This window comes from Panulirus ornatus, chromosome 21 (assembly GCF_036320965.1).
Source record: "Panulirus ornatus isolate Po-2019 chromosome 21, ASM3632096v1, whole genome shotgun sequence".
In the NCBI taxonomy this organism is placed as follows: Eukaryota; Metazoa; Arthropoda; class Malacostraca; order Decapoda; family Palinuridae; genus Panulirus; species Panulirus ornatus.
This window is the reverse complement of record NC_092244.1, coordinates 20413625-20437801: the sequence shown is the minus strand read 5'-3', so window position 1 is coordinate 20437801 and position 24177 is coordinate 20413625. Positions and strand designations below refer to the sequence as shown.

At 41.8% G+C, this 24177-nt stretch overlaps 1 protein-coding gene across 1 annotated transcript in view; it reads left to right on the top strand.

Moving 5' to 3' along the window:
• mi (cyclin E-interacting protein minus) overlaps window positions 1-24177 on the top strand; it is a 348571-nt gene that overhangs the window by 170954 nt on the left and 153440 nt on the right. The window contains exon 10 of the mRNA XM_071675810.1: window positions 22143-22305. Coding sequence (XP_071531911.1) covers window positions 22143-22305 — 163 coding nt within the window. The remainder of the gene's footprint in view (window positions 1-22142; window positions 22306-24177) is intronic.

The following is a 24177-nucleotide window of genomic DNA, read 5'->3' as shown; positions in this document are numbered from 1 at the left end:
ACACATCCTCTACCACTTCTGAAACCACACTGCTCCTCCCCAATCTGATGCTCTGTACTTGCCTTCACCCTCTCAATCGATACCCTCCCTTATAATTTCCTAGGAGTACTCACTTTTATCTCCTTTGTCTTTGTACAATGGCACTATGCAAGCACTCCGCCAATCCTCAGGCACCTCACCATGAGTCATACATACATTAAATAACATTACCAACCAGTCAACATACAGTCACCCCCTTTTTTAATAAATTCCACTGCAATACCATCCAAACCTGCCGCCTTGCCGGCTTTCATCTTTCGCAAAGCTTTTACTACCTCTTTGTTTACCAAATCATTCTCCCTAACCCTCTCACTTTGCACACCACCTCAACCAAAACACCCTATATCTGCCACTCTATCATCAGACACATTCAACAAACCTTCAAAATACTCACTCCATCTCCTTCTCACATCACCACTACTTGTTATCACTTCCCCATTAGCCCTCTTCACTGAAGTTCCCATTCGTTCCCTTTTCTTATTTCTTATGCACTTTATTTACCTCCTTCCAAAACATCTTTTTATTCTCCCTAAAATTTAATGATACTCTGTCACCCCAACTCTCATTTGCCCTCTTTTTCACCTCTTGCATCTTTCTCTTGAACTCCTGCCTCTTTCTTTTATACATCTCCCACTCATTTGCATTTTTTCCCTGCAAAAATCATCCAAATGCCTCTCTCTTCTCTTTCACTAATAATCTCACTTCATCCCACCACTCACTACCCTTTCTAATCAACCCACCTCCCACGCTTCTCATGCCACAAGCATCTTTTACGCAAGCCATCACTGCTTCCCTAAATACATCCCATTCCTTCCCCACTCCCCTTACCTCCTTTGTTCTTGCCTTTTTCCATTCTGTACTTAGTCTCTCCTGGTACTTCCTCACACAAGTCTCCTTCCCAAGCTCACTTACTCTCACCACTCTCTTCACCCCAACATTCTCTCTTCTTTTCTGAAAACCTCTACAAATCTTCACTTTTGCCTCCACAAGATAATGATCAGACATCCCTCCAGTTGCACCTCTCAGCACATTAACATGCAAAAGTCTCTCTTTCGCACGCCTATCAGTTAATTCGTAATCCAGTAACACTCTCTGGCCATCTCTCCTACTTACATACGTATACTTATGTATATATCTCTTTTTTCTGTCTGCCTATTTATCTCTCTATCAGTAGGTGGTAGTTGGTAGGTAGCTAATGACCAGGGAGGTATGTTACTGGTACTACCTGCCTGGTTATCAGAATGGTTATTTATGGCTGCATAGTGAGCCAGCACTTCTGTGATTGTTAAGTTGCACTCGTTTGACCCAAGGAGCTGTCTATTCTTTCTGCCTGTCCCACACTTGGACTGCTGGCATTCTTTCCACAGACATACAGTCTCCTTGACACACTTAACACTTGCCAATACAACTCACCCAGCTCAATCTTTGTGATGCTAGATTTTCCTGTGGTGAGCAGTATGTGCTAACCCTGTCTTTTGGCAAAGTGGTTGAAGTAATAGACAGAATTAGTAGGTATGAACATTAGGCAGGGGCACTTGGAAGAGACATTGTCAATTAATTGGAAATAATTTCAAAGAAGAAAAATAGAAGTAGTAAGGACTAACGTTAGGTGAGAGCATTAGACAAAAGTAGTAGGTTGGAACATTAGGTACAAGGGGTTGGCAGGAACATTAGGTAGGAGCCTGTGGAAACACTGCAATAGAGTTGCCCTCTGCCAGTGGCCCATTGAGGGTGTGACACTGAAGGCTAAGAAGTGGCACTGGAGTTCACCAGTTATGGGGACTCATTTGCTATGGCCACCCCATTGAGGGAGTTCCCAAAGGGAACTGGCAGCAGAGATATAGAGTATATAGAGTAACTAAATTTGGAAGGCACCACCAATGTTGGGTGTAGTGATGGAAACCATGTTTTATAAGTAAACCTTTTATTTTCAGTCATTTTGATTTTTGCATGTAATATTCTTTATTTACGGATATAGTATATTTCTTTACAACTAATTGCTTATCCCACCTTGGGTAGTTCGCTTTGGGAACAAACAAATTATGACTTCATTTGCACAGATTGACTTTTTAGCTAATGTGTACAGTTTGGTCAAGATGTTGTGGTGTGTGAAGTGAGAGGGTCAGGGAGAACGGTTTGGTAAACAGAGAAGAGGTAGTGAAAGCTTTGCAGAAGATGAAAGCCAGCAAGGTGGCGGGTTTGGAAGGTATTGCAATGGAATTTATAAAAAAGGTGGTGACTGTGTTGTTGATTGGTTGGTAAGGATATTCAATGTATGTATGTTTCATGGTAAAGTGCCTGAGGATTGGCGGAATGCCAGTTGTACAAAGGCAAAGGGGATAAAGGTGAATGTTCAGTTACAAGGGTATAAATTTGTTGAGTACTCCTGGGAAATTATACGGGAGGGTATTGATTGAGAGGGTAAAGACATGAACAGAGCATCAGATTGGGAAAGAGCAGTGTGGTTTCAGAAGTGGTTGAGGATGTGTGGGTCAGGTGTTTGCTTTGAAGATTGTATGTAAGAAAGCTTAGAAAAACAGATAGATTTGTATGTAGCATTTATGGATCTGGAGAAGGCATATGATAGGGTTGATAGAGATGCTTTGTGGAAGGTATTAAGGGTATATGGTGTGGGAGGTAAGATGCTAGAGGCAGTGAAAAGTTTTTATTGGGGATGTAAGGCATGTGTAAGAGTAGGAAGAGAGGAGTGATTGGTTCCCAGTGAATGTCGGTTTGCGGCAGGGGTGCGTGATGTCTCCATGGTTGTGTAATTTGTTTATGGATGGGGTTGTTATGGAGGTGAATGCAAGAGTTTTGGAAAGAGGGTCAAGTATGCAGTCTGTTGTGGATGAGAAGGCTTGGGAAGTAAGTCAGTTGTTGTTCGCTGATGATATAGTGCTGGTGAGTGATTCGGGTGAGAAACTGCAGAAGCTGGTGACTGAATTTGGTAAAGTGTGTGAAAGAAGAAAGCTGAGAGTAAATGTGAATAAGAGCAAGGTTATTAGGTTCAGTAGAGTTGAGGGACAAGTTAACTGGGAGGTAAGTTTGAATGGAGAAAAATTAGAGGAAGTGAAGTGTTTTAGATATCTGGCAGTGGATTTAGCAGCGGATGGAACCATGGAAGTGAAAGTGAGTCACAGAGTGGGGGAGGGGGCAAAGGTTCTGGGAGTATTGAAGAATGTGTGGAAGGTGAGAATGTTATCTCGAGAGCAAAAATGGGTATGTTTGAAGGAATAGTGGTTCCAACAATGGTATATGGTTGTGAGGCAAGGGCTATTGATAGGGTTGTGCAGAGGAGGGTGGATTTGTTGGAAATGAAATGTTTGAGGACAATATGAGGTGTAAGATGGTTTGATTGAGTAAGTAATAAAAGAACAAGAGAGATGTGTGGTGTGGTAATAAAAAGAGTGTGGTTGAGAGAGCAGAAGAGGGTGTGTTGAATGGTTTAGGTCACATGGAGAGAATGAGTGAGAAAAGATTGACAAAGAGGATATATGTGTCAGAGGTAGAGGGAGCGAGGAGAAGCGGCAGACCAAATTGGAGGTTGAAGGATGGAGTGAAAAAGATTTTAAGCAATTGGGCCTGAACATACAGGAGAGTGAAAGGCATGCAAAGAATAGAGTGAATTGGAACGATGTGGTATACTGGGGTGGACATGCCATCATTAGATTGAACCAGGGCATGTGAAGCATCTGGGGTAAACCATGGAAAGTTCTGTGGGGCCTAGATGTGGAAAGGGAGCTGTGGTATCAGTGCATCACTGCACATGACAGCTAGAGAGTGAGTGTGAACTAATGTAGCTGTTTTGTCTTTTCCTACACTACCTTGGGGGGGTTGCCATTTCATGTGTGATGGAGTGGTGATGGGAATGGATGAAGGCAGCAAGTATGAATATGTACATGTGTATATGTGTATATGTCTTGTGTATGTATATGGAAGTATACGTTGAAATGTATAGGTATGTATATGTGCATGTGTGAGCATTTATATGTATACATGTGTATGTGGGTGGGTTGGGCCATTCTTTCGTCTGTCCCCTTGCACTACCTCGCTAACCCGGGAGATGGTGATTATGTATAATGATAATATAGAAAAAGAAATACTGAAACCAGTGCCTTTTATCCATAGCCAATCCTTACATGCTATATTCCATGATTTTTCCCACTGACAGTATGTTGCCCTCATATACCACATCAATTCTGTTTGTTTTATGGCTTTCACACCTCTCACCATTCTGAATCACCATCCCCAGTTCTCTAAAGCACCCTTTACTCCATCAGTCCATCTCCATCATGGTCTCCCCTTACATCTATTATCTTTGCTTCTGACATTTATTTTATGCTTGTGAGTCTTTCTTTACTCATCCTCTTCATCTGTCCAAACCATTTCATCACACCCTTGTCAGATGTCTTTATCACACTATGCATACTACTACATCTCTCTTTAACACTGTCATCTATATGCAATCAACCAGCTTCAGGCAATTCATTTCCATTATGTCCACTTTCTTCCATTCTTTTGCATCCACGGCCCAAAACTTGCAGTAGTATACCTTCAAACATACCCATCATTGCCATAACAGATATAAACTCTCCTTTCACATGCTTGTTGGTGCAGCTAAGACTTTAGCCATTGCTTTCACCCTATGACTACTTCAACCTCCATGGTTCCATCTTCTGCCAAGCCCACTCCCAGGAATCTAGAGTACCCTACCTCCTCCAGGTCTTCCCTATTCAGACTTACTCATGCCATTGTGTCTCATCTTGCTGCATTTCATTACCCTACTTTTGTTCAAATTTACCCTTAAATTTTCTCCTATCACACACTCACCCAAATGCTATCACCAGCTTCTGGAGTTTCTCTCTAGAGTTTTCCATCAGAGTTATGACATTTTCAAACAGACCCTGATTCACCTACCAAGCCCACCATGACCATTATGTCGTAGACCTTCCCCTTGCTCTAAGACCCTCGCATTCACCTTTTTAACTTCCCCATCCAAAAACTGATCAAAGAACCATGGTGACGTTACATCCATGATGCAGACTTATCTTCACCAAGAATTGCTAACTCTCCACCCTTCCATCTCACATACAGGCCTTACTGTTCTGGTTAAAACATCTCTGTACAATTGATGGGTTTCCTGTTACCCTAAATATTTGTAGAAAACTTCCCCAAGGCCTCTTTCTGTAGTTACAAAAATTCCATTTGAATTATCTCTCTTTTCAAGTATTTCCCACACAGATTCCTTATCAGACCCTGGCCGGTACATCCGCTGCCTCTCATGAAGCCTTGCTCCTCCGTTCCAGTCAGAAGTTATGTGCATGGCATCACCCTCTCAGTCACCACTCTTCTGTATACCTTACCAGGTATACTAACAATTTTTTTTTTTTTTTCATACACATGCACCGTTTCCCACATTGGCAAGGGAGCTTCAAGAACAGATGACTGAGCCTTAGAGGGAAAATCCTAACTTGCCACCTTTTCTGTTCTGTCTTTTGGAAAAGTAAAACAGGAGGGATGATTCCCAGCTACCCACTCCCACCTTTTAGTCGCCTCCTATGACACGCAGGGAAAACAGAAGTGTTCTTTCTCCCTTATCCCTAGGGATAACTAACAGACTTAAAACTCAATATATAGAACATTCACTTTTGTTCCCTTTCATTTTTATAATATGTGTGTATATGTATGTATATGTGTGTATATATATATGTATATATATATATATATATATATATATATATATATATATATATATATATATATATATATATATATATATATATATATTATATTTTTTATTTATTATACTTTGTCGCTGTCTCCCGCGTTTGCGAGGTAGCGCAAGGAAACAGACGAAAGACATGGCCCAACCCCCCCCCATACACATGTATATACATACGTCCACACACGCAAATATACATACCTACACAGCTTTCCATGGTTTACCCCAGACGCTTCACATGCCTTGCTTCAATCCACTGACAGCACGTCAACCCCGGTATACCACATCGCTCCAATTCACTCTATTCCTTGCCCTCCTTTCACCCTCCTGCATGTTCAGGCCCCGATCACACAAAATCTTTTTCACTCCATCTTTCCACCTCCAATTTGGTCTCCCTCTTCTCCTTGTTCCCTCCACCTCCGACACATATATCCTCTTGGTCAATCTTTCCTCACTCATCCTCTCCATGTGCCCAAACCACTTCAAAACACCCTCTTCTGCTCTCTCAACCACGCTCTTTTAATTTCCACACATCTCTCTTACCCTTACGTTACTCACTCGATCAAACCACCTCACACCACACATTGTCCTCAAACATCTCATTTCCAGCACATCCATCCTCCTGCGCACAACTCTATCCATAGCCCACGCCTCGCAACCATACAACATTGTTGGAACCACTATTCCTTCAAACATACCCATTTTTGCTTTCCGAGATAATGTTCTCGACTTCCACACATTCTTCAAGGCCCCCAGGCCCATATATATATATATATATTTTTTTTTTTCTTTTTATACTTTGTCGCTGTCTCCCGCGTTTGCGAGGTAGCGCAAGGAAACAGACGAAAGAAATGGCCCAACCCCCCCCCATACACATGTATATACATACGTCCACACACGCAAATATACATACCTACACAGCTTTCCATGGTTTACCCCAGACGCTTCACATGCCTTGATTCAATCCACTGACAGCACGTCAACCCCGGTATACCACATCGCTCCAATTCACTCTATTCCTTGCCCTCCTTTCACCCTCCTGCATGTTCAGGCCCCGATCACACAAAATCTTTTTCACTCCATCTTTCCACCTCCAATTTGGTCTCCCTCTTCTCCTTGCTCCCTCCACCTCCGACACATATATCCTCTTGGTCAATCTTTCCTCACTCATCCTCTCCATGTGCCCAAACCACTTCAAAACACCCTCTTCTGCTCTCTCAACCACGCTCTTTTTATTTCCACACATCTCTCTTACCCTTACGTTACTCACTCGATCAAACCACCTCACACCACACATTGTCCTCAAACATCTCATTTCCAGCACATCCATCCTCCTGCGCACAACTCTATCCATAGCCCACGCCTTGCAACCATACAACATTGTTGGAACCACTATTCCTTCAAACATACCCATTTTTGCTTTCCGAGATAATGCTCTCGACTTCCACACATTCTTCAAGGCCCCCAGAATTTTCGCCCCCTCCCCCACCCTATGATCCACTTCCGCTACCATGGTTCCATCCGCTGCCAGATCCACTCCCAGATATCTAAAACACTTCACTTCCTCCAGTTTTTCTCCATTCAAACTCACCTCCCAATTGACTTGACCCTCAACCCTACTGTACCTAATAACCTTGCTCTTATTCACATTTACTCTTAACTTTCTTCTTCCACACACTTTACCAAACTCAGTCACCAGCTTCTGCAGTTTCTCACATGAATCAGCCACCAGCGCTGTATCATCAGCGAACAACAACTGACTCACTTCCCAAGCTCTCTCATCCCCATATATATATATATATATATATATATATATATATATATATATATATATATATATATATATATATATGAGTGTTTTGGGAGCAGATGAATGAGTGTGTTAGTGGTTTTGATGCACGAGACCGGGTTATAGTGATGGGTGATTTGAATGCAAAGGTGAGTAATGTGGCAGTTGAGGGAATAATTGGTATACATGGGGTGTTCAGTGTTGTAAATGGAAATGGTGAAGAGCTTGTAGATTTATGTGCTGAAAAAGGACTGATGATTGGGAATACCTGGTTTAAAAAGCGAGATATACATAAGTATACTTATGTAAGTAGGAGAGATGGCCAGAGAGCGTTATTGGATTACGTGTTAATTGACAGGCGCGCGAAGAGAGACTTTTGGATGTTAATGTGCTGAGAGGTGCAACTGGAGGGATGTCTGATCATTATCTTGTGGAGGCTAAGGTGAAGATTTGTATGGGTTTTCAGAAAAAAAGAGTGAATGTTGGGGTGAAGAGGGTGGTGAGAGTAAGTGAGCTTGGGAAGGAGACTTGTGTGAGGAAGTACCAGGAGAGACTGAGTACAGAATGGAAAAAGGTGAGAACAATGGAAGTAAGGGGAGTGGGGGAGGAATGGGATGTATTTAGGGAATCAGTGATGGATTGCACAAAAGATGCTTGTGGCATGAGAAGAGTGGGAGGTGGGTTGATTAGAAAGGGTAGTGAGTGGTGGGATGAAGAAGTAAGATTATTAGTGAAAGAGAAGAGAGAGGCATTTGGACGATTTTTGCAGGGAAAAAATGCAGTTGAGTGGGAGACGTATAAAAGAAAGAGACAGGAGGTCAAGAGAAAGGTGCAAGAGGTGGAAAAAAGGGCAAATGAGAGTTGGGGTGAGAGAGTATCATTAAATTTTAGGGAGAATAAAAAGATGTTCTGGAAGGAGGTAAATAAAGTGCGTAAGACAAGGGAGCAAATGGGAACTTCAGTGAAGGGCGCAAATGGGGAGGTGATAACAAATAGTGGTGATGTGAGAAGGAGATGGAGTGAGTATTTTGAAGGTTTGTTGAATGTGTTTGATGATAGAGTGGCAGATATAGGGTGTTTTGGTCGAGGTGGTGTGCAAAGTGAGAGGGTTAGGGAAAATGATTTGGTAAACAGAGAAGAGGTAGTAAAAGCTTTGCGGAAGATGAAAGCCAGCAAGGCAGCAGGTTTGGATGGTATTGCAGTGGAATTTATTAAAAAAGGGGGTGACTGTATTGTTGACTGGTTGGTAAGGTTATTTAATGTATGTATGACTCACGGTGAGGTGCCTGAGGATTGACGGAATGCGTGCATAGTGCCATTGTACAAAGGCAAAGGCGATAAGAGTGAGTGCTCAAATTACAGAGGTATAAGTTTGTTGAGTATTCCTGGTAAATTATATGTGAGGGTATTGATTGAGAGGGTGAAGGCATGTACAGAGCATCAGATTGGGGAAGAGCAGTGTGGTTTCAGAAGTGGTAGAGGATGTGTGGATCAGGTGTTTGCTTTGAAGAATGTATGTGAGAAATACTTAGAAAAGCAAATGGATTTGTATGTAGCATTTATGGATCTGGAGAAGGCATATGATAGAGTTGATAGAGATGCTCTGTGGAAGGTGTTAAGAATAAATGGTGTGGGAGGCAAGTTGTTAGAAGCAGTGAAAAGTTTTTATCGAGGATGTAAGGCATGTGTACGTGTAGGAAGAGAGGAAAGTGATTGGTTCTCAGTGAATGTAGGTTTGCGGCAGGGGTGTTTGATGTCTCCATGGTTGTTTAATTTGTTTATGGATGGGGTTGTTAGGGAGGTGAATGCAAGAGTTTTGGAAAGAGGGGCAAGTATGAAGTCTGTTGGGGATGAGAGAGCTTGGGAAGTGAGTCAGTTGTTGTTCGGTGACGATACAGCGCTGGTGGCTGATTCATGTGAGAAACTGCAGAAGCTGGTGACTGAGTTTGGTAAAGTGTGTGAAAGAAGAAAGTTAAGAGTAAATGTGAATAAGAGCAAGGTTATTAGGTACAGTAGGGTTGAGGGTCAAGTCAATTGGGAGGTGAGTTTGAATGGAGAAAAACTGGAGGAAGTGAAGTGTTTTAGATATCTGGGAGTGGATCTGGCAGCGGATGGAACCATGGAAGCGGAAGTGGATCATAGGGTGGGGGAGGGGGTGAAAATTCTGGGAGCCTTGAAGAATGTGTGGAAGTCGAGAACATTATCTCGGAAAGCAAAAATGGGTATGTTTGAAGGAATAGTGGTTCCAACAATGTTGTATGGTTGCGAGGCGTGGGCTATGGATAGAGTTGTGCGCAGGAGGATGGATGTGCTGGAAATGAGATGTTTGAGGACAATGTGTGGTGTGAGGTGGTTTGATCGAGTAAGTAACGTAAGGATAAGAGAGATGTGTGGAAATAAAAAGAGCGTGGTTGAGAGAGCAGAAGAGGGTGTTTTGAAATGGTTTGGGCACATGGAGAGAATGAGTGAGGAAAGATTGACCAAGAGGATATATGTGTCGGAGGTGGAGGGAACGAGGAGAAGAGGGAGACCAAATTGGAGGTGGAAAGATGGAGTGAAAAAGATTTTGTGTGATCGGGGCCTGAACATGCAGGAGGGTGAAAGGAGGGCAAGGAATAGAGTGAATTGGAGCGATTTGGTATACCGGGGTTGACGTGCTGTCAGTGGATTGAATCGGGGCATATGAAGCGTCTGGGGTAAACCATGGAAAGCTGTGTAGGTATGTATATTTGCGTGTGTGGACGTATGTATATACATGTGTATGGGGGTGGGTTGGGCCATTTCTTTCGTCTGTTTCCTTGCGCTACCTCGCAAACGCGGGAGACAGCGGAAAAAAAAATATATATATATATATATATATATATATATATATATATGTATATATATATATATATATATATATATATATATATATATATGTATATAATCCCTGGGGATACGGGGTGAAAGAATACTTCCCACGCATTCCTCACGTGTTGTAGAAGGCGACTAGAGGGGACGGTAGTGGGGGGGCCAGAAATCCTCCCCTCCTTGTATTTTAACTTTCTAAAAATGGGAAACAGAAGGAGTCACGCGGGGAGTGCTCATCCTCCTCGTAGAGTCAGATTGGGGTGTCTAAATGTATGTGGATGTAACCAAGATGTGAAAAAGGAGAGATAGGTAGTATATTTGAGGAAAGGAACCTGGATGTTTTGGCTCTGAGTGAAACGAAGCTCAAGGGTAAAGGGGAAGAGTGGTTTGGGAATGTCTTGGGAGTAAAGTCAGGGGTTAGTGAGAGGACAAGAGCAAGGGAAGGAGTAGCACTACTCCTGAAACAGGAGTTGTGGGAGTATGTGATAGAATGTAAGAGAGTAAATTCTCGATTAATATGGGTAAAACTGAAAGTTGATGGAGAGAGATGGGTGATTATTTGTGCATATGCACCTGGGCATGAGAAGAAAGATCATGAGAGGCAAGTGTTTTGGGAGCAGCTGAATGAGTGTGTTAGTGGTTTTGATGCATGAAACTGGGTTATAGTGATGGGTGATTTGAATGCAAAGGTGAGTAATGTGGCAGTTGAGGGAATAATTGGTATACATGGGGTGTTCAGTGTTGTAAATGGAAATGGTGAAGAGCTTGTAGATTTATGTGCTGAAAAAGGCCTGGTGATTGGGAATACCTGGTTTAAAAAGCGAGATATACATAAGTATACGTATGTAAGTAGGAGAGATGGCCAGAGAGCGTTATTGGATTACGTGTTAATTGACAGGCACGCGAAAGAGAGACTTTTGGATGTTGATGTGCTGAGAGGTGCAACTGGAGGGATGTCTGATCATTATCTTGTGGAGGCTAAAGTGAAGATTTGTATGGGTTTTCAGAAAAGAAGAGTGAATGTTGGGCTGAAGAGGGTGGTGAGAGTAAGTGAGCTTGGGAAGGAGACTTGTGTGAGGAAGTACCAGAAGAGACTGAGTACAGAATGGAAAAAGGTGAGAACAATGGAAGTAAGGGGAGTGGGGGAGGAATGGGATGTATTTAGGGAATCAGTGATGGATTGTGCAAAAGATGCTTGTGGCATGAGAAGCGTGGGAGGTGGGTTGATTAGAAAGGGTAGTGAGTGGTGGGATGAAGAAGTAAGATTATTAGTGAAAGAGAAGAGAGAGGCATTTGGACGATTTGTGCAGGGGGAAAATGCAATTGAGTGGGAGATGTATAAAAGAAAGAGACAGGAGGTCAAGAGAAAGGTGCAAGAGGTGAAAAAGAGGGCAAATGAGAGTTGGGGTGAGATAGTATCATTAAATTTTAGGGAGAATAAAAAGATGTTTTGGAAGGAGGTAAATAAAGTGCGTAAGACAAGGGAGCAAATGGGAACTTCAGTGAAGGGCGCTAATGGGGAGGTGATAACAAGTAGTGGTGATGTGAGAAGGAGATGGAGTGAGTATTTTGAAGGTTTGTTGAATGTGTTTTATGATAGAGTGGCAGATATAGGGTGTTTTGGTCAAGGTGGTGTGCAAAGTGAGAGGGTTAGGGAAAATGATTTGGTAAACAGAGAAGAGGTAGTAAAAGCTTTGTGGAAAATGGAAGTCGGCAAGGCAGCAGGTTTGGATGGTATTGCAGTGGAATCTATTAAAAAAGGGGTGACTGTATTGTTGACTGGTTGGTAAGGTTATTTGATGTATGTATGACTCATGGTGAGGTGCCTTAGGATTGGCGGAATGCGTGCATAGTGCCATTGTACAAAGGCAAAGGGGATAAGAGTGAGTGCTCAAATTACGAAGGTATAAGAGCAGTGTGGTTTCAGAAGTGGTAGAGGATGTGTGGATTAGGTTTTTGCTTTGAAGAATGTATGTGAGAAATACTTAGAAAAGCAAATGGATTTGTATGTAGCATTTATGGATCTGGAGAAGGCATATGATAGAGTTGATAGAGATGCTCTGTGGAAGGTATTAAGAATATATGGTGTGTGAGGCAAGTTGTTAGAAGCAGTGAAAAGTTTTTATCGAGGATGTAAGGCATGTGTACGTGTAGGAAGAGAGGAAAGTGATTGGTTCTCAGTGAATGTAGGTTTGCGGCAGGGGTGTGATGTCTCCATGGTTGTTTAATTTGTTTGTGGATGGGGTTGTTAGGGAGGTGAATGCAAGAGTTTTGGAAAGAGGGGCAAGTATGAAGTCTGTTGTGGATGAGAGAGCTTGGGAAGCAAGTCAGTTGTTGCTCGCTGACGATACAGCGCTGGTGGCTGATTCATGTGAGAAACTGCAGAAGCTGGTGACTGAGTTTGGTAAAGTGTGTGAAAGAAGAAAGTTAAGAGTAAATGTGAATAAGAGCAAGGTTATTAGGTACAGTAGGGTTGAGGGTCAAGTCAATTGGGAGGTAAGTTTGAATGGAGAAAAACTGGAGGAAGTAAAGTGTTTTAGATATCTGGGAGTGGATCTGGTAGCGAATGGAACCATGGAAGCGGAAGTGAATCATAGGGTGGGGGAGGGGGCGAAGATCCTGGGAGCCTTGAAGAATGTTTGGAAGTCGAGAACATTATCTCGGAAAGCAAAAATGGGTATGTTTGAAGGAATAGTGGTTCCAACAATGTTGTATGGATGCGAGGCATGGGCTATGGATAGATTTGTGTGCAGGAGGGTGGATGTGCTGGAAATGAGATGTTTGAGGACAATGTGTGGTGTGAGGTGGTTTGATCGAGTAAGTAATGTAAGGGTAAGAGAGATGTGTGGAAATAAAAAGAGTGTGGTTGAGAGAGCAGAAGAGGTTGTTTTGAAATGGTTTGGGCACATAGAGAGAATGAGTGAGGAAAGATTGACCAAGAGGATATATGCGTCGGAGGTGGAGGGAACGAGGAGAAGTGGGAGACCAAATTGGAGGTGGAAAGATGGTGTGAAAAAGATTTTGTGTGATCGGTGCCTGAACATGCAGGAGGGTGAAAGGCGGGCAAGGAATAGAATGAATTGGATCGATTTGGTATACCGGGGTTGACATACTGTCAGTGGATTAAATCAGGGCATGTGAAGCGTCTGGGGTAAACCATGGAAAGTTGTGTGGGGCCTGGATGTGGAAAGGGAGCTGTGGTTTCGGGCATTATTACATGACAGCTAGAGACTGAGTGTGAAAGAATGGGGCCTTTGTTGTCTTTTCCTAGCGCTACGTTGCACACATGAGGGGGGAGGGGGATGTTATTCCATGTGTGGCGAGGTGGCGATGGGAATGAATGGGGGCAGACAGTGTGAATTGTGTGCATGGGTATATATGTATGTGTCTGTGTGTGTATATATATGTGTACATTGAGATGTATAGGTATGTATATTTGCATGTGTGGACGTGTATGTATATACATGTGTATGTGGGTGGGTTGGGCCATTTCTTTCGTCTGTTTCCTTGCTCTACCTCGCAAACGCGGGAGACAGCGACAAAGCAGAATAAATAAACAAATAGTACTGATGATAATAATAATGAAGAGGTTATTGAATTTAGGCTGCCATTTGGCTGAAAATACACAGATGAGATAATACAGAACTGAGAGATCATAATAATAACTCATTAACCAATCATGAAATAGCTTGAGATCAAGGTAAGGCTGAATATTTCTATGCATTCTCCCAGTTCTCAGGCACCTCACCTCAGGCCACACAAACAATGAGAAGTCTGATTAACCAATTGGCAATACCATCATTACTTTCCTTGAGAAATTCAAATGCAGTTCTATCCCTCCTGCAATTTTACCACACTTCATCTAATGTAAAGCTTTCACTTCATTCTATTTTTTCACTAGATTATTTCTGGGGATAGGGGAGTAAGAACACTACCCATGTATATTCTGCATATCATAAGAGGTGATGTAGAGACATGGAAGTATAGGGCTGGAGATCTACTCCTGTAGAAGAAAGAACCAAACAAGAACATCATTTCACTCAACAGAACACCACATTGAAATTGATAGAATGGTATTTGTGAATTTCCAATTTATTTTTCACTTTTCATATTTCTTCCATAAAAGTGGATTAGAACTTCTTAATGTATCACAGGACTAAATATTTAATGCTATATTTTCTTATACAGGCTAGAAGATGCACGTAACCCACCTTCAAGCAATATTAATTATATCATTCGTCCTTTGTTAGTCATGTACAGATCAAATCAAACTTGCTTTGTTTGATAACAGTAATATGTATTTAGTTATGATAATATTTATTTTGCATGAATTATCATATAAGATGCATGATATAATCATCGTATTAAATAAGATATACTTATTAAGAGGTCCATCTTCCTGCAAATTTTGTGGTATGCAGCTGCCTGGGTTGAGGCACACACCTGAATTATGGGGTGTTCCTAGATCCAGTCCCTCACTATATGTTTGGTGTGAACGGGGATTGTGTCAAAGACCAGCTCGACTGTCTCAGGAGCAGGAATTGCCATGGCTTTGATTGACAGCATCAGGACGTCCTCCAGTATCTCCACATACTGTTGCCTAGTGAGCCTGCCATTGATCTTAACTTCACTAGGGCCATGTGCCCACATCCATTCTCTACCACTCACTTGATACTCTTGATTATGTTACTGCTGGTGTGGGATCACCAGCAGTGCCTTGCTTAGGTTTGCACTGAATAAATGTTTTCATCAGTAAAGATGATGGTTCTCCAAATATCAGCATCATGAGATAGGCATTTGAGAGCAGAGCAAAGGCAACATTCCATATGTGCTGGTGTGAACCAGTCCTTTTGCTCTGTAATGTGGCAGTGGATCCTACATTGATGGTGTCTGGTGGTCAGGGGATGGAAGATATTGTATTGGTTGCACCTCCGTTGTCAATGGATGTTCGTATACAGCCACCATGATGTGGGCATCCCATCTGAGAGAGGCATTATGTGGCTTACCACTTCAGGGCCTCATCCCCTTAGAGCTCTTCATCTCATCATTTGATCCACTTCTAGATCATTCTGTTGCTACTCCCCTACTGCTGAGTAATATTTGTCACTGCTGTCCCTGACTTTCACATACTGACAGTCCTGGCTCAATCAGCAATCACCTCTAGAGCATAAACCAGCCCTGCTTCCATACCTGTAGTGAATATGTGTGAAGTATTAGTATTATGCCCTTAAGTATACAGTAGTAGCAAAAGTTATTAATAATATTCCATTGTTCAAATAAATGTTGATATGATTCTGTTACACATGACAGCTAGAGACTGAGTGTGAACGAATGTGGCCTTTGTTGTCTTTTCCTAATGCTACCTCGCATGCACGTGGGGGAGGGGGTGCCATTTCATGTGTGGCGGGGTGGTGGTGGGAATGGATGAAGGCAGCATGTATGAATTTGTACATGTGTATATATGTATATGTCTGTGTATGTATATGTATGTATACGTTGAAATGTATAGGTATGTATATGTGCATGTGTGGGCGTTTATGTATATACATGTGTATGTGGGTGAGTTGGGCCATTCTTTCATCTGTTTCCTTGTGCTGCCTTGCTATCGTGGGAGACAGCGACAAAGTATAATGAAAAAATATAAATGATTTTATTTATCTTTGCTTGTTTTGGTCGTATTGTGTATCAGTTATTCAACACTTTTATTAATGCATTAACTTACCTGCTATACTTTTCACCATTGAGGATATCTGTGAACGCTATGGATAGCTGACAGAAATTGTACAGAGTTACAGTGTTACTGTCGATGCTTGCTGCCCATCATTGAGGCCCCTTGTTGACCTGTGTAGTTTAGAATGTTACCACTACTGGTGCTATTTTATCTCCTGTGGGGTCGATACTGCTTCTTTTTTGGAGGAGTGGGAGGGAGCAAAGCTTTATTCCTGACTGTACCTATACTTTATGAATAACATTATAAGGATATTATGTATGTATGAGCACAGGAGTTCATTAGTTATGGAAACTATTGCTGCTGCCACTCCTTTGAGGGAGTTCCAGAAAGGAACAGGCATCAGAAATATAGCCAGATAGAAGCAAAAATAGGGAAGTTTTTAGCAATGATGTCAATATATAAAAGCATGTTATGTATATATAAACAGAAGTAAGGAGATTTTGGCTGTTCGTCAACCTCCCTCTCTCATGCCTGGAGGATAACTGAGTATCCTGTAAAGGCATTCAGTGCCCTTATGTCCCACCTGCCATACCCTAGCCTGGAACTTAACCATGGAATTGTGGCAGGAAATCTCAACTCATGATTATACAGGAGGTGAGGTAACCTAGACACCATATTCACACAGGTGGAACAGTCAAGGAGTTAATGTGCAGAGCTGATAATTGAGAAATGCTATGACAGACTGGAAAATACTGATTGCTACTTTTTGTGACATAGTGAGCCAAGACACTTTGAAAATTCACTCTGTAAATGAAAATAAAGATGATATAGTTGATAGATAAATAGACAGCACCTAAGCATCTTTTCAAAGGAAAAGGTGCTAAGGATGTATGAAGCAGTTATAGGGGGATCAGTCTTTTCTGCATACCAGGAAAAGTGTATGCAAGAGTGTTTATTGATACAGTGATGGCATTGACTGAATACAGAATAAGTCAGGAGCAAATGGGTATTAAGAAAGGTAGATCAGAATTTGTGATGAAAATATCTGTGGAAAAGCATTTAGTGGAAGATAAGAGTTGTATCGAGAATATATGGGATAGGGGCACAACTGCTGAATTTTGTGAAAGCCTTCTATATAGAAGCAAATGCATGTGGAGGAGTGGATGGAGAGTTGAGCAAAAGTTTCATTGTACATGTGGGTGTGAGGCAGGATTGTTTGATGTCACTGTGGCTTTTTATTATTGATATGGATGGAGTGGTAAGAAAGATGAAAGAAAAACAAGGAAAAAGGGGATACAGAGACAGAGTGAGGTATGGTGGCTAGTAACAAACCTGTTTGTGGATACTACTGTGTTGTTTGCTGAGAGTAAAGAGTAGTTCCAGAAGATTGTAAGTTTGTTTTATGATATGTGTATGGATAGGTGATTGAAGGTGAATGCAAGTAAGAGTAAAGCAATGGTGTTTGAATGGAAACATAGTGAAAGTATTGATTTTGCAGAACCTTATAGAATGGAAGAAGAAAGTGTACTAAACTGTGTAACAGATATGGGGGGAGAAAGACTGGAAGAAGTGAGAGAATTTAAGTATTTAAGAGCTATCTTGTATAAGTTTGGTGATATGGAAATAAAGATAAGGGCAAGAGCAGTCCAGAGTAGAAGAGTCATTAGGCCCCATAATAGAATAAAGGAGGGTAGAGGTGTAAGTGTGGATGAGAAGAGGGGATTAGGGGACAGCATAGTCCTCCCAACCCTGACCTCTGCAGCCTAAACGGACATGGAATGAATCACAGAGTTCAAGAATCCAGGCTGTGGAAATGAGCTTTTTGAAAGGAGCATATGGTATGACTAGGTGGAATGAAGAAAGAAATGAGGGATGTGGTATAGCAAGGAATGCAAAGGGAATGAATTGTGGAGTGGTAGTGGGTAAAACATGATACTTTGAGGTGGTTTGGGCATGTGGAAAAAAATGCATGAGGGAAAGTTTACAAGGAGAGTGTATGATAATACAATTGAAGGGGTTGGTGTGAGGGGAAGACCACCTTTGACATGGAAAAATAGAGTGGTAGAACACTGGAGGGGGAGAAATGGTGGAAGAATGTATGGAATAATGTATGTGAGGGATGCATGTGAGGACAGGGATAAGTGGAGACTGTTTCCATGGCCAACCGCTTGATGGGAGTTTATAGAAAGAACAGGCATCAGAGATGTGGATAGATAGATAGAATAGACAGAAATAGACTGAGGAGTCCACCCAGAATCTGATGTAAATAAATGTTGAATGAAAACATGATGAATAGTAGCATTCTGTATCTTGTATTAAATGAGGTATCAGGCCTTTCTATAACCTACTAGAAGCCATACAATCCATGTGTATCATTTTGGGTGAATGTTTCCATTTTGTTGGTTTAGTTATTAATAATGAATTGTGAATATATCTTACAGCATTATGCATAGTAATGGGTTGTTAATCATTGGTTACAAGCATATTGTATATTTATTTATTTGCTTTATCGCTGTCTCCCGCGTTAGTGAGGTAGCGCAAGGAAACAGACGAAAGAATGGCCCAACCCACCCACATACACATGTATATACATACACGTCCACACACGCAAATATACATACCTATACATCTCAATGCATACAAATATATACACACACAGACATTTACATATATACACATGTACATAATTCATACTGTCTGCCTTTATTCATTCCCATCGCCACCTTGCCACACATGGAATAACAACCCTCTCCCCCCTCATGTGTGCGAGGTAGCGCTAGGAAAGACAACAAAGGCCACATTCATTCACACTCAGTCTCTAGCTGTCATGTAATAATGCACCAAAACCACAGCTCCCTTTCCACATCCAGGCCCCACAGAACTTTCCATGGATTACCCCAGATGCTTCACATGCCGTGGTTCAATCCATTGACAGCACATCGACCCCGGTATACCACATTGTTCCAATTCACTCTATTCCTTGCACGCCTTTCACCCTCCTGCATGTTCAGGCTCTGATCACTCAAAATCTTTTTCACTCCATCTTTCCACCTCCAATTTGGTCTCCCACTTCTCCTCATTCCCTCCTCCTCTGACACATATGTCCTCTTGGTCAATCTTTCCTCACTCATGCTCTCCATGTGACCAAACCATTTCAAAACACCCTCTTCTGCTCTCTCAACCACACTCTTTTTGTTACCACACATCTCTCTTCCCCTATTATTACTTACTTGATCAAACCACCTTACACCACATATTGTCCTCAAACATCTCATTTCCAGCATATCCACCCTCCTCCACACAACTCTATCCATAGCCCATGCCTCGCAACCATACAACATTGTTGGAACCAGTATTCCTTCAAACATACCCATTTTTGCTTTCCGAGATAATGTTCTTGACTTCCACACATTCTTCAAGGCTCCCAGAACTTTTGCCCCCTCCCCCACCCTATGATTCACTTCCGCTTCCATGGTTCCATCCGCTACCAAATCCACTCCCAGATATCTTAAACACTTTACTTCCTCCAGTTTTTCTCCATTCAAACTTACCTCCCAATTGACTTGGCCCTCAACCCTACTGTACCTAATAACCTTGCTCTTATTCACATTTACTCTCAACTTTCTTCTTTCACACACTTTACCAAACTCAGTCACCAGCTTCTGCAGTTTCTCACATGAATCAGCCACCAGCACTGTATCATCAGCGAAAAACAACTGACTCACTTCCCAAGCTCTCTCATCCACAACAGACTGCATACTTGCCCCTCTTTCCAAAACTCTTGCATTCACCTCCCTAACAACCCCACCCATAAACAAATTAAACAACCATGGAGACATCACACACCCCTGCCGCAAACCTACATTTACTGAGAACCAATCACTTTCTTCTCTTCCTACATGTACACATGCCTTACATCCTCAATAAAAACTTTTCACTGCTTCTAACAACTTGCCTCCCACACCATATATTCTTAATACCTTCCACAGAGCATCTCTATCAACTCTATCATATGCCTTCTCCAGATCCATAAATGCTACATACAAATCCATTTGCTTTTCTAAGTATTTCTCACATACATTCTTCAAAGCAAACACCTGATCCACACATCCTCTACCACTTCTGAAACCACACTGCTCTTCCCTAATCTGATACTCTGTACATGCCTTCACCCTCTCAATCAATACCCTCCCATATAATTTCCCAGGAAGACTCAACAAACTTGTACCTCTGTAATTTGAGCACTCACTCTTATCCCCTTTGCCTTTGTACAATGGCACTATGCAAGCATTCTGCCAATCCTCAGGCACCTCACCATGAATCATACATACATTAAATAACCTTACCAACCAGTCAACAATACAGTCACCCCTTTTTTAATAAGTTCCACTGCAATACCATCCAAACCCACTGCCTTGCCGGCTTTCATCTTCCACAATGCTTTTACTACCTCTTCTCTGTTTACCAAATCATTTTTCCTAACCCTCTCACTTTGCACACCACCTCAACCAAAACACCCTATATCTGCCACTTAATCATCAAACATTCAACAAACCTTCAAAATATTCCATCTCCTCACATCACCACTACTTGTTATCACCTCCCCATTAGCCCCCTTCACTGAAGTTCCCATTTGCTCCCTTGTCTTACGCTCTTTATATACCTCCTTCCAAAACATCTTTTTATTTTCCCTAAAATTTGATGATACTCTCATACCCCATCTCTCATTTGCCCTCTTTTTCACCTCTATCACCTTTCTCTTGACATCCTGCCTCTTTCTTTTATACATCTCCCACTCAATTGCATTTTTTCCCTGCAAAAATTGTCCAAATGCCTCTCTCTTCTCTTTCACTAATAATCTTACTTCTTCATCCCACCACTCACTACCCTTTCTAATCTGCCCACCTCCCACGCTTCTCATGCCACAAGCATCTTTTGCGCAAGCCATCACTGCTTCCCTAAATACATCCCATTCCTCCCCCACTCCCCTTACCTCCTTTGTTCTCACCTTTTTCCATTCTGTACTCAGTCTCTCCTGGTACTTCCTCACACAGGTCTCCTTCCCAAGCTCACTTACTCTCACCATTCTCTTCACCCCAACATTCTCTCTTCTTTTCTGAAAACCTCTACAAATCTTCACTTTTGCTTCCACAAGATAATGATCAGACATCCCTCCAGTTGCATTAACATCCAAAAGTCTCTCTTTCACGTGCCTATCAATTAACACATAATCCAATAATGCTCTATGGCCATCTCTCCTACTTACATACGTATACTTATGTATATCTCTCTTTTTAAACCAGGTATTCCCAATCACCAGTCCTTTTTCAGCACATAAATCTACAAGCTCTTCACCATTTCCATTTACAACACTGAACACCCCATATATACTAATTATTCCCTCAACTGCCACATTACTCACCTTTGCATTCAAATCGCCCATCACTATAACCCGGTCTCGTGCATCTAAACCACTAACACACTCATTCAGCTGCTCCCAAAACACTTGCCTCTCATGATCTTTCTTCTCATGCCCAGGTGCATATGCACCAATGATCACCCATCTCTCTCCATCAACTTTCAGTTTTTTCCATGTAAATCTAGAGTTTACTTTCTTACAACTCTATCATATAATCCCACCACTGCTGTTTCAGGAGTAGTGCTACTCCTTCCCTTGCTCTTGTCCTCTCACTAACCCCTGACTTTACTCCCAAGACATTCCCAAACCTCTCTTCTTCCCCTTTACCCTTGAGCTTTGTTTCACTCAGAGCCAAAACATCCAGGTTCCTTTCCTCAAACATACTACCTATCTCTCCTTTTTTCTCATCTTGGTTACATCCACACACATTTAGACACCCCAGTCTGAGCCTTTGAGGAGGATGAGCACTCCCTGCGTGACTCCTTCTTTTGTTTCTTCTTTTAGAAAGTTAAAATACAAGGAGGGGAGGGTTGTATATGTGTATGTGTATTTCTGTTATTCACATTTTAAATCTTCCATAAGCTAGACATACAATATTGATTATTGGAGAGAACTTGACAGACTTGTATAGTTTGATTACTCTTAAATTCAGATCAGATGGCGCTTAGCTCGAGCAGGTCAACCACTAAGTGAGTTGAGTGGGCACACAAGGAGGGAGATAGAAGTAGCAGCAAGTGAGGAGTTACTGCGCAGCTTGTTACTGATACCAGCACCTCCAGTGTTCTTACCTACAACTTTTTACTCAGTTTTACCTGGTAAGTATAAGTTTTTTACATTTCTAGATTTATTAATGCCTTATTATTAGATGAGCGGAATGTAATGAAATGAAAGTAAATCACCCCACAAATGCAGAGTACTTTTGTGCATATTTATATACCCTTATCAGGTGTTTGCTTTGAAAAATGTATGAGAAATACTTAGAAAAGCAGATGGATTTGTACGTAGCATTTATGGATCTGGAGAAGGCATATGATAGGGTTGATAGAAATGCTTTGTGGAAGGTTTTAAGAGTAAATTTTGTGGGAGGTAAGTTGCTAGAAGCAGTGAAAAGTTTTTACCAAGGATGTAAGGCATGTGTACGAGTAGGAAGAGAGGAAAGTGATTGGTTCTCAGTGAATGTTGGTTTGCAGCAGGCATGCGTGATGTCTCCATGGTTGTTTAATTTGTTTATGGATGGGATGGTTAGGGAGGTGAATGCAAGAGTTTACGAGAGAGGACTTGGGAAGTAAGTCAGTTGTTGTTCGCTGATGATACAGCACTAATGGCTGATTCAGGTGAGAAACTGTAGATGTTGTTGACTGAGTTTGGTAAAGTGTGTGAAAGGAGAAAGTTGAGAGTAAATGTGAATAAGAGCAAGGTTACTAGGTTCAGAAGGGTCAAGGGACAAGTTAATTGGGAGTAAGTTTGAATAGAGAAAACTGGAGGAAATGAAGTCTTTAAGATATCTGGGATTGGACTTGGCAGCAGATGGAACCATGGAAGCAGAAGTGAGTCACAGGGTGGGGGAGGGAGTGAAGGTTCTGGGAGTGTTGAAGAATGTGTGGAAGGCAAGAACGTTATCTCGAAGAGTAAAAATGGGTATGTTTGAAGTAATAGTGGTTCCAACAATGTTATATGGTTGCGAGGCATGGGCTATGGATAGTGTTGTGCGGAGGAGGGTAGATGTGTTGGAAATGAAATTTTTGAGGACAGTATGTGCAGTAAGCTGGTTCGATCAAGTAAGTAATGAAAAGGTAAGAGAGATGTGTGGTAATAAAAGAGTGTGGTTGAGAGAACAGAAGAGGGTGTGTTGAAATGGTTTGGACATATGGAGAGAATGAGTGAGGAAAGATTGACAAAATGGATATATGTGTCAGAGGTGGAGGGAAGGAGAAGTGGGAGACCAAATTGGAGGTGAAAGGATGGAGTGAGAAAGATTTTGAGAGATCGGGGCCTGAGCATACAGGAGGGTGAAAGGTGAGAAAGGAATAGAGTGAATTGGAACGATGTGGTATACCGGGGTTGACGTGCTGTCAGTGGATTGAACCAGGGCATGTGAAGCATCTGGGGTAAACCATGGAAAGTTCTGTGGAGCCTGGATGTGGAAAGGGAGCTGTGGTTTCAATGCATTATTACATGACAGCTAGAGACTGAGTGTGAACGAATGTGGCTTTTGTTGTCTTTTCCTAGCACTACCTCGCTCACATGTGGAGGGAGGGGGTTGTTATTTCATGTGTTGTGGGGTGGCAAAGGGAATGAATAAAGGCAGACAGTATGAATAATGTACCTGTGTATATTTGTATATGTGTGTGTATATATATGTATACGTTGAGATGTATAGGTATGTATATTTGCGTGTGTGGACGTATATGTATATGCATATGTATGTGGGTGGGTTGGGTCATTCTTTCATCTGTTTCCTTGCGCTACCTCACTAACATGGGAGACATGCGACAAAGTAGAATGAAATAGAAAAAATGAATATATACACATATTCCTATGAGTCCACGGGGAAAATGAAACATGATAAGTTCCCAAGTGCACTTTCGTGTAATAATCACATCATCAGTGGAGACACAAGAGAGAAATATAAGTCAGTTGATATACATCGAAGAGACAAAGGTAGGACGCCACTTGGTCATCGTGTG